The 11,991-nt window shown below is 43.0% G+C and overlaps 1 protein-coding gene across 3 annotated transcripts in view; it reads right to left on the reverse strand.

Moving 5' to 3' along the window:
* Positions 1-7,589, reverse strand: part of DPYD (dihydropyrimidine dehydrogenase) — a 335,424-nt gene extending 327,835 nt beyond the window's left edge. For all 3 annotated transcript variants that reach the window (XM_084211421.1, XM_084211420.1, XM_084211422.1), the window contains exon 1: positions 7,516-7,589. In XM_084211421.1, the coding sequence (XP_084067547.1) occupies positions 7,516-7,554 (39 nt within the window). In that variant the 5' untranslated portion in view covers positions 7,555-7,589. The remainder of the gene's footprint in view (positions 1-7,515) is intronic.
* Between the last annotated feature and the right edge of the window lie 4,402 nt (positions 7,590-11,991).

The raw sequence follows: 11,991 nt of genomic DNA on the forward strand, positions 1-11,991 counted from the left end.
GGATCCTCCTTCCCACCCTTTTTGTGAATGAATGTCAAAATGGCCACCTTCCAGTCATCTGGAACCTCCCCAGGGAGCCAGGACTGCTGGTAAATGATGGAGACTGGCTTTGCAAGCTCACCTGCCAGCTCACTCATCACCTTGGGATGGATCCCATCTGGTCCCATAGATTTATGAACATCCAAGTGGCTCACAGTTCTTTGACTGCCTCCTCCTGGACAACAGAGGGACCATTCTGCTCCCTGACACCATCTACCAGCCCAGGAGGACAGTTGTTTTGAGGACAAGCCGTCTTCCCACTAAAGGCTGAGGCAAAGAAGGTGTTAAGCACTTCCGGTGCCTTCTTAGCTGCAATTACTAAGTTCCCTCCCACATCCAGTAGAGAACAAAGGTTGGTCTCACCCTTCCTTTTGCCATTAATATATCTGTAAAAATATTTTTTTATTATCCTTTACAAAAGTTGTAAAATTAAGTTTGAACTGAGCTTTGGCCTCCCTAATGTTTTTCCTACATGCCCTAGCAACCCCCTTAAATACTTCCTGAGAGATCTGACCCTCCTTCAGAACAAGGATATTGAAAAAGTAGATTATTTCATTTGTGATTTATGATTTGGATAATATTAAGAAAAAACTCCTTTACATATCTTGATATAAACACTCCTCAAACTTACATGCTTTGTCATTTCCTCCTCACTGTGTCTTCTAATTTCTGCTGTTACTGGTGGTTTTTTCTACTCCTACCTGAATCTTACATTCTTTGCCCTATGCAATAGCAAAAAAAAATTGGAGTATTTATTATAGTTGTAAGAACCTATGAACAGAAAAAAAGCAATTTAAAGTTTAAACTATAGACCCAGTCTGAATCACCTGTTATTTCATAAAAGAATACACCAGGCCAACTGAAAGGCAAAATGTTCTCATTTCAAAAAAGCATTATTATGAGAAGAAAACTGGAGAATTTAGTTCAATTCTCCCACTTACTTTTTAGCTGCTTTCTTCCCCAATCACAATTTGACCAGGATTTTTTTAAAATTCATATTTTGAATTATGGCATTGCGTATTGCATTACAGAACAGCATAAAGACCAAGAGGACAAAATGCCCCCCAAGATCTGTGTAGCCAATCTCTGTTGGCAGGTTTCACAAACTGATGCTCTGCACATGTAGAGATGCCAGAGATTTATGCTGTGCTGATTTGCAAGAACTCTGCCCTTAGTATAAAAATGACAGCAAATGAAAATGAAAAGACTTTGAAAAACATGCCCACACAAACACCACCCTCTGAGCTTCTGATAAGGCATTTATGGCCAAAGGTTCCTAATCCCAAATGTTTGATTTCTTTGCCAAATCACATACTTGCCGAAGTCTCATATAAAGGCACAAATCCTGCTCTTCTCAAAGGCAGCAGCACAGGGCAGGGAGCAGAGTGTGTAACACTGTACTGATGAAATAAAAAAAGGAATAGAAATCATATGCTAATAAGAGGAGGGAGGTTGCCAGGCAACCAGGGAGGGAGAGAAAGCAGTTTTTGATTTGAACTCCGTGCTGTCAAAGGGTTAGCATAGCCAGAACAAACAGGACACATTCAATCCAGCTTGTCTGCAGCCACCAGAAATTACAGCTTTTCTCAATATTTTAACTAGAAGTGTGTTCCCAACCCAGCGCCAGTTACTTCTGTGTTCCCTGGGTCATTTTACTGACACTGGCAAAATGGTATAGGATAGGACGGACAGTAGAATTTTTCAGTGTTAATTTGAAAAGCAGCAGCTTGTGTCTTTGGGTAGCACAAACTACACCACACACATACACTGGCAAGTAGGATGGAGATGGCCGAGCAATCTTGGGTCCAAACAAATGCCAGCCCATCAGACACAGCCACACCCCTCGGGGTTGCACTGAAAACCGGGCAAGTCCTGCCCTGCTGCTACAACTACACTCTTTCAAATGCATCTCAAATGCCTGTCCTGCAGGGCTGCACTTTTGTCACAGCTGATTGGCAAAATCTTGCCTCATGGATATCAGCTTTCTATATCAGCATGTAGTTATACTTTTTTAGAAGATGAGACACTAAGCAGAGGAAAGGATAAAATTCCAGTTTGGTCTACAACATAAAATCATCACAAAATTCATTTCTGTAACTAAAAATTAATTCCAGTTCATTCTTGTTTTCAGAGTTGCTAACTGCAGATTACTCATAAGTCTCAGCCATGAGAAGGGTGAGAATATCAGTTCTTACATGAAAAACCTCACAAAAGAGTAAAAATTAAAAGGATGGGGGGAAAATGGGAGTTTAATTAGTAAGTGACATTAAAACACAAAGGTTGAAGAAAAATGAAAAGCACAAGTTTTGAAAAGCACAATTTTTTTTCCCGACATAGTTATTTGGAGGGCTTGACTGCTACAATCTGGCAGACTATCGACTGTAGAAGCAAGACCATGCATAATTCCTTGAGCATCAACAGGATTTGCATATAAAACGTGAAAGGAAAAAATGTTTCACACAGAAGACTTTCCTTCCTACTTGCCAGATCAAATTCTAACCTGATGAGTAAATCATTGTTCAATTCTCTAAGACAGACATTATAATTGTGGCCTATAATCTTCCACAAGGTCTAAGCAATCATGCTATAATTGCTGTTCCACTCAGCTAAGAGTTTATTACAATAAAACAACTAAAACAATGAAAAGGCTCAAGAAATTCATTAAGCAAAAACAGCAAAACAGTTAGTTTTGTTTTCTCACTGACTGCTTGTCAAATGACCCTAGAAGACACAGCCATCAATCTGGAACAGTCATCTGATCATCACAACAAGCTATAAAGCAGTAGCATAAAAACTTTCTACATATTAAAGCTTCATTATGGAACTTCAAAAAAACTAACTGGTATTCACAACAGAAAGAGACACTGTAATAACTGAAGCTTTTAAAATAAAAGTTTAGCCTAGATCAAGGAAAGCTAGCTTCAGTTATTTATTCACATAACCTTTGCCTAACAACTTTTGGGAGCCATGCTGACTAGTAGAATTCCCTGCTATCTTGCTGGAGGTTTCCTGGTTTTTACAATACTCTTTATTTTTCAACCCTTGCCCTGCTTCCCACTGTGAGCACACGAAGCCTAGCTCCCAGACATACCTTTCTACTTGCAGTTTTTCCACTGTTCTTGTCCATTTGTGTTGGGAGAAAAACTTGCCTACCCTGCTGTCCTAGCCCATGCTTGGTAACAGCTACTAAGCATATCCCAGGGAATGAAGAACTGCCACCACTATCAAACCTGCTACTTAAAACACTATGGAATTTGCAGGCTGTACAAGAATGCTTTCTCAAGTCTTAGGAGCACTTCCCAAGTGACCTTTCCATGCAGCAGGAAACACGGCACAAGGGACTCTGTGCCCCTGGCTGACTCTGGAGCCAGCTGCAGGCCTTGAGTGCAGATGTGCTGTCTGTACCATCAGTGAGCAGCTCAAACGGCCCATAACCACATTCATTAGGACCTTCAGACAGCAGTGGAGAACTTGCTGCTGAAGGAACTCAAAATCAACAAACACACTGCCTACTGAGCATTGAAGAACTCCTGTAGCCTCTTGTGTCCTCACTAAGGTCAGCACTCAATGGGCACAGTCTGGCCATTAAGAAACATTCCTCTACACCAAAGAAATACGTGGATGAATTATATAACTTTTGATATAAAAATACACAATTTAAGAGCCATTTATACTTTCTGAAGCTAAAGGAAGAGAAAGCTTAACACAGTTATAGTTCATTGTTCATTGAACATTGTTCATTACATTTTAAGTGAAAGTGACAAATTTACCCTGATAATTCTCAGACAGTTCCTCAACTGCAATTTCAGAACATGGCTCTAGCCCTCTGCACTCTTCATTTTATTCTCACAAGTCAAGCATGAATCTTGGGATGGAAACAGCTGTGACAGCATTCTAGGTACCCAGCTGCTGGTCTAGCAGGGAATTACCCACTCATCAACACCCAATTCCCCTTTAAATCTACACAGAAGGAAGGATAGATCTGTGAAGTGCCAACATACTGCCTACCTACTGCAAGAACAGCACTGCTATTTCATACTAAGTTGTGTTGGGGGGCTGGTTTAGATTTTCTGTGAATGTTTCAGGTTTGTGACAACAGTGTGGCCAAGTGTCCCCACTCTGCTGCAAAGAACCCCCTTCCAAAAAACTGGGAGACCTCTTCTCCCTGGATTGCAGTCTGGGGGGCAAAGAGCTGGAAAGTATCCACTACCCAAACATCACCTAGTAAAGAGGAAAGACTGCAGAGCAACACTGGAATGCAGTCAGGAAAACAGGGCGCAGAGAACAATGCTAAACTACATCATTCAAGATTCTGTTCTATTCATTTTGCAATTCATTAATTTCCAAATACTTGATTTGACAACTTTAATTCAGAAAATCCTGAAGATTGCAATAGATGTAATTATATATGGTTTACATGCAGTGATAGTCAGGAATCAAGTAAAACAAAAGGGAAGACAAAAGAATGGCAGACTTTCCTTCCCTGAGTATAATTGGGAAGTTTACATGAAGTCTGTAAACACTCTCTGGAGCTCCAATGTACATTTCACAGTTTCACATTACAAGTTAGAAAGGGAATGCTGCCCTCACAGTGTAGATTTCCAAAGTTCTTGTAAAGATTTAGAGGGATAATAAACAAAAACCCAAGGCAAGTCCTTATACCATAAATCCAAGGTAGCTACTTTCCCATGGAGCTATTTTTAAACAAGCTTTCTTTCCTTTTGCTTAGAGTATCAGTGTCCAAGGAATATTAGAAGCACACTTTGACAGTTGACTTTATTTTTAAAAAAGCAGTGTTTGGGGTTTGTGGAATTGCTGGTAGTTGAGTAGAGAGTTGCTGTTTTGTTTTGGTATTTTGGGTGTTATTTTTGTTTTAGTGTTAAAAAAATAAAATTGGAGAAAAGCATATAAATCACAACAAAAAGCATTAAATCACAACAAGCCTAGTCTTCCACAATTTGGAAAACATATTTTAGAAAAAACAACTGTCTATGTAATTTATTCATGTTCTTTAGTTAGGTCCAGAGGCTGATGCTGCTGGCTAAGCCAAGCAAGAGGGACAAGATTCCTCAAGGACAGTCTCCTGGAAGTTTTCTTTTGTAAAATAATTTGGAGAATCATCAGTGATTTTAGCTACTTCTAGCACAGATTCTTGGCTCTTCTTTAACCAATGATATGTCTTTTTATCCAGCCTTAACTATTTAAATACATTGCAAAGTAGCACCAGGACCTAAGATAATTTTTAATATTTTATTATATGAATTTGAGATACTAACCACTAAGATAAATTTCATTAAAACATTGGTTCAGTTTTTATACTGTAGCCAAGAAAGTGACCAGAATATTCAAGTTGTGCTGCCAGTGCTCATGTTAATAGATTCCTCCACTCAACAAACAAATTACTGAAAATATTTATCTACAATGATAGGATTAGCTAGCAGGCACTGTCCCTACTTCAAAGACAAAGATAAAACACATTTTTTTAAAATGCAGTACTTCCTCCCCCAAAAAAACAAAGTCCTATGCAGAGGGAGGAAAAGACAAAGATAAAACACTTTTTTTTTAAATGCAGTACTTCCTCCCCCAAAAAAACAAAGTCCTATGCAGAGGGAGGAAAAAAAAAACCAAACCATAACGGGTCTACAATGCTGCAATAATTAGATTATCAGTAATTATTGATATATTCATCTGTGAGACAAACCATACAACAACTAAATTTATTCAAATAGATGGGGGAAGGACAGGACAGTACATTTGTTAGAAGAAGACTGCGTTGATTTCCTTGCTAGTTTAAATGACTGCTGAAAACAAATATACAGTAAGATACTGACCAAAGTTTGTATCTGAAACCTCAGAACAAAGCAAACACCAGCCTTTTAAAAATCCATCAACCCATCTCCTAAACCATGTGGTACTGCATACTATTACCAATGCAGGATCTTACCATAACATTGTTCTTTGAATCTGAGTAATAAGTATCTAGAAATGCAAAACAATGCTATACAATAAACATTTTGCATTAAAAATTTAAGGAAAGTACTCAAAACCCCAAACAACTAAAATCAAACCTTTGTCATAGAAAAATGAACTTCAACATTTAACGAAAATTCCAAGACTGGCTGCTCTGAAAACACTGAGCTGGTAAAAGACAGACAGTGCTGATTTTATACCACAGTGCCTCCCTAATTCCCAGGAAGACTTCTGTGACAGTTCATTCTTCCTATCCATTCCATGCTTTAGTTTTATCAGAGTATCTGTAAGATCATTTCTGGACATTAGTCATGGTTTAAACAGCAGGTCAGCTAGGAAATGGACTGGGCATAAAAACTCAAAACAAGAACTAATGATAAAATTCAGTCACAACTGCCCTAGAGATGTGTTCAAGTTTTTGCTGTACGTATTTGTGTATTATGTCTGGGCCTCAATGAGCTGTAACAGCCCAAATTTAACTTAACATTTTACACTTCAAGGTATACCACAACAAAAGGTTGTGTCAGGCTAGAACAAGACTATCAACCGGAAGTTTATTATTGCTTTTGTTCTACTAGACTCTTCACAAAGAGCTGAAGTTTACAGCCAAATGTGAGGTTCTGGGAAGGGTGGGAAAATGCTACCTTGAAGTCCAGCCTTGCAACCTGTCTAACACCAGCGGGAGCTCACCACGTGTGCCAAGGCACCAGCCTTGGTCACACTCCACCTCAGCTCCGCCTTCCCAAGGCCACGTCCAGACCCTACTTCCAGCAGACAGTACGACCTGCAGCAAGGACTGTCATGCAAAAACCTGAAGTGCCACAGGTGAGAACTCCTCTTGCAGCAAGGCTACTACCCCGGCCCTCCTCCTCAGCCTTCCATGCAATTGTTTTGGTCCGAGGAGACCGGGTGCAGCCCGTGAGCACGGCAGGACGGCGATGAGCTGGGTTCCGCACAGCTCCCCTGGCCCACAGGCAGCTACGGGACGCTGAGCCCGAGGCCATCGTCCATGCACCTTGAGACCGTCCAGGGCTCATCGGGTCACGGCCCCCGAGCAGCCCCGCCCCTCAGGAACCCTGCCAGAGCCGGGAGCCCGACCTCACCGGGGCTCGGTCACATCCTGCCCTCGAGTTCGCCGGGGAGTGACAGGAGGCGGCGAGCAGAGGGGAGGCACCGGGCACCACCCCCTCACGCCCCTCGGCCGGGCGCTCACCGTGCCGAGGACGGGGGCACGGGCACGGCTGGAGCGGTGCGCCCGGCGCTGCCCCGGCACCCACTGCCCGCAAGGGCTGCGGCTGCCCGGGAGGCAGGACAGCCCCAGGGGCCGGTGCCGGGGCTGGTCGGCACGGCACGGAAGGGGGCGGCGGGACGAGGCTTCGGGCACCGCCAGCAGGCAGCGGCGAGGCACTTCCTAACGCCGCCAAAGTTTATCGGGAGCCGGCGCCGCCGGACACAGCCCCCTCCCCGCTAGTGACAGCCGCACGTCCCGGCAGGGCGAGTGGGTACCTCAATGTCCACCGGGTCCCGGCTCAGCACACGAGCCATGGTGTCCGCACCGCCTTCCCCCGGCTCCCCGCAGTCCCGGAGTGGAAGGGAGCGGAGAGCGGGAAGAGGCGGAGCCGGCAGCCCGGGCAGCAACGCCCAGGTGGGCGGGCGCCCCCGCGCCGGGCCGGGGCCGCCCCGCCGGGCAGGGCAGGTGTCCCGCTGGGAAGGGCAGCGCTCCTGGGCCTGCTCCCCGGGCCCGCGGCAGCGGCCACCGGGCGGCGGGCGCTGCTCGGGGCTCCCCACACGCCGCCCCGCCGGGAACGGCCCGGGGCCGCGCCCCGCCGCTGCGCCCTCCGCACGTCCCTTGGCTGTGTTTATCCACTCATGACAATCCCACGGGAGCAGCCTGCACGCCACGGCTGACCCTGCTGCCCAGCAAAGAGCGGTGGACGCTTCCCAGAGTTGCGCCTTCCCAGCAGTACCGGCCTGGGCTGTCCCTGAACCCTCGCCCTTCTCCCCGCAGGGACAGCGAGCCTTCCCGCCCCCTCGGGAGACTCCCCTCGCAGAATCCATCCAGCAGGTGGGAGTGGTGCGCGAAGGCCAGGTCACAGCCTACCGAACATTGCAATTGTTTAACGCTAGAAACACAATATTTACAGCCTCGCGGAAACAAACATTCCCACTGCAACAGGCCTAAAAAGAAAGCAAGTATTCTCCACTTCGGGAAGCAACAACACCCGAACCAACCAGCCAACCAAACACTGTAACATCTGTTTCTACAGTGCACTTTCATTGAGCCATGTCTATGCTCAAAATAAGAGCACCCATTTATCCCCATTTCAGAATGATAGAGGAGTTTAAAACTAATATTTTTTTTCCAATATGCATACCAGGAAGCTTCCTAGGTTCTTCTTCTCCTTCTTAAAGCATACCCTGGAACTGCTCTTAATTCCCTTTACAGCACTCATTTTATCCAGCTAACTTTTATTATCTCTTCCTTAGTACAGCATTAAATATATATATATATAATAAAAGGGTTTCCCACTCCTATTTACTTTACAAAAGCCTGGAAAACTGTAAGTAGCTTCTGGACACTGGTGGCCCTTTGAGTGCAGTAGAGAATTGGTTTGCCTTTTCCTTTTACATCTCCAGAGATAATGCCTCTCATAGAATAGCATGGAAATTTTTCTTTACCTTGCAATTATTTTATTTCTTCCCATCTCTGTAAATGAGCACTTTAGAGATGCCCAGTGGAGGGTTTTTTTTTTTCCTTTGTAAGATGTGAAGAAATATGGTTGTGGTCTTTTGTGTCTCAAGTGAGAGCTATATTTTCTCAAGTCTCTGCTTCAGCACTATTGCATAACAATTCTTGCTGATTACAATCACCCATGTAAAGCAGCTGAAGTGTTGGCAGGAGAATCAGAAGCAGGATCTCCTTCATTGCGAGTACTTATCTCTAACAAATCCAAGAGTCTTTGGTTCATTTCACTAATATTGACAGTGCTGAGCAGCTCAGTGGTCTGATGCTAGCTGGAGAGTTTTCTAGTTGTGTTTGCTCCTCACCTACAGCCCTATATTGACTATGCAAGTACATTAGGTGCAAGTCATTTTCACAAGGAATATTTCAGTGTATATAAAATAAACTTCTTTGTGACCAAGCACTTCGAGTTTGCCTCCATTTGTTCTAAAGGAGCATTTGCATAGAAGATACTAGCAGCAGGCACTGAACTCTCCATTATACACATCTACATCTTCTGTCTTTTTCTGCAAGTTGTAAATTTTTGGTTACCCCCATGTAATCTAGCAACTCAAATGAACCTGACACCCACAGAGTTTTTGACCAGTGAAACCAATAAACCATTTAGATTTCATGGAAATAGAAATTTTCCTGCAAATAAAGCAAAACTTACTCTGTCAGAGAAAGAGATTCTCAGACCTAACCATATTCTTCTTTAACTCTCAGCTCCTCTTATTTCTGTTTCCATGTTCCTGCTGAGAATCAACTTACTGTCTTTAAAGCATGGCAGTCAGCCAGTCTGTATCAGCCTGCTGCTGTTCGCCAGCTTTCCCCAGCAGTTTGGGAGAGCTGGCCTTGGGTGGATCACCCATCTGAAGCCTGGATTCTCAGCTGTGGCAAATAGTGCTTTTATCAGCACTGAGCATGTTTACAGCTGAACTTTGTATGAGGAAAAAAAGGGACAAAAAGAGTGAGACATGCAAAATATGCATCAAAATACAAATATTTAATCTTCTCTAAAGTAGAAGTTACAAGAGATTTTAGCAAGAGGTGTTACACAGCCCAGATATAGTTTGGCCTTTTTCATTAAGTGCTCAGACTCTGATTTTATTTTTTTTCTCCTGCCAGCAAGATTTTTAAAGCAGCAGAAACAGAGCAGGGATTCTAAAGACTTAGCTTTCACTTCTGACACGAAATGCTGTTGAGGCTTGGTTGAGTTATAGGCTTTTGAAAAATTGCCATTAACCTTTTGTTCCTGGTGCTCTTCAGGTAAAATTTGCTCACATGCCAAAGAAATAATTGCATGTGAACTTTCTCAGAAAAGCTCCAGGCACTCACAGCTACAGCCTTGTGCTGGGAATGGTTGCCTCACTGGGAGGGCGAAGGAGGGCAGGGCAGCAGACAGTGAGAAAAGCCATGTCCTTCAATTTCAAACGGTTCCAGGAACACAACCTGCAATCTAAAACAAAGTATTCCTCCTCCAGCCATTGCAGTAGTTAATCCCCAAGTTTAAAGGGTAAACTGTTAACTCTGAAAGTTCAGCATTCAAATTCTGGCAGTGATGTATTAGAGAGCCTAGAGGTCTCCATGTACTGATATGTGGTACAAGCAGCTCCCCACTTTTTCATCAAAACTGCCCCTGCTTCACGTCAGTTCAAGTACTAGAGAGACAGACATTCTAAACTTTAATTTGCTGTGTAGTTGTACCTTGAACTCAGTGGGCACTCTTTAATCTCACACTATTTTTATTCCAGGATCAGGTTCCTCCCTCATTGCATAAGATGAAGAGTGATGGTTAGGGTCTCGCAGCTATCATCTCCCAACATCTGAATACCTGATTTAGCTATCCAGATAGCTCATTACACATGAGCAAGTTCACCTGTCAAGTTCATGGGATTTGGGAAAGCCTGACACGAATCCAAGTTGCTATTTTGCCTTCTTACTACTTATGACAGTGCAAAGATTTGTATTTTAGTTATTTGCTGCTTCTGCCCTCTTAGTTTGGCTTAACCAAATTCAAAGTAAAGATGATATATCCAGTATGCACATAGTCCAAAAGAAATGGGATTAGCAAGAAAATGCCATGAAGAATACAAGCTGCTTCTGAAGGCTCACAACAGTTTCTCAGATTTATTTTGATTTTTCCCTTACACTAGGAGTCATAGTAACAGTGGTGGTGACTTTAACGGGACAAAGTAAATCACTGTTAAAGCTGAAAGCAGTGCTGCTGATTCCAGTGCCAGATTCATCAACATGAGATTTGTGTTGCATGTCTTCAGTGTACTGGTGTCAAGGAGGAAACAAGTGTATACACATGAAAAAGTTGAAGTATGAAAGAGAGAGATTTTACTGTACTGTTTCTGAAAGGTGCACAAGAGCCATAGAGTAACTATGCCATCATTTGTCCTCACACATCCTAATCCAATACAGGACGACTTGAATTCAAGACTTAATTTAGGGAAGCTTGCTCTGATTACCTCTCCCAAATAGCAGCACTGATACTGCAGTATGTAATTACAACTTTGTGCATTTCTTCACCAGTTTAGGGAAAATGTTCAACTTAAAACATTCACAATAGTGAAGACGTGCACTGCCTTTCTAATCTGCTTGTTTGCAGCTGGATTTACTCTTCAGTGCTCAATACTCTTCAGAGAGGGCAGCTACAGGATCACCCAGGGTATGGCACGGTGCAGGAGTACCAATGCTCTTTAGGCGTGAGAGACACATAATTATAAATTCTGTTAGGAGGAAGCTCTGACCATTAGTCAGACATAGCCTTTGGGCATGGAACTGTAAAGCACAAATAGATGAATAAGTAACAAAATGGCCACCATGTGGGCCCAAATGCATTTAAAACTACAAATGAGCTGTTCTTTAGTGAGTCCACTAATTTATTCCAGCCATCTGTATCAGTGTAAACAAAAGCTTGTCTCCTAAAGTGCTTAATAATTCCTAAGATGTAGTGAGGAACACAAGTTTCAACATGATCATCTTGGGGAAAAAAAATAGGAAAAATGAACCCACATATTTTCACACCACAAACATCTTATGATAACCACTGCCATGCAATTCAAAGAAATACTAAAAAGTAAGACTTGTTCCTGGCTTGGCATATTTTTTCCCATTTAAATGCCATGAAATGTTTCATTAGGATATTTTAGGGGATGGAAAAATCTGGCCATTATTCCCCCTCCGGTGATGACATCTGTAGACAAATTCTATATTTATTACCAAGCCTGAGAATTGCTAAATTGATGTGC

This window comes from Fringilla coelebs, assembly GCF_963513975.1.
Source record: "Fringilla coelebs genome assembly, chromosome: 9".
Taxonomy (NCBI): Eukaryota; Metazoa; Chordata; class Aves; order Passeriformes; family Fringillidae; genus Fringilla; species Fringilla coelebs.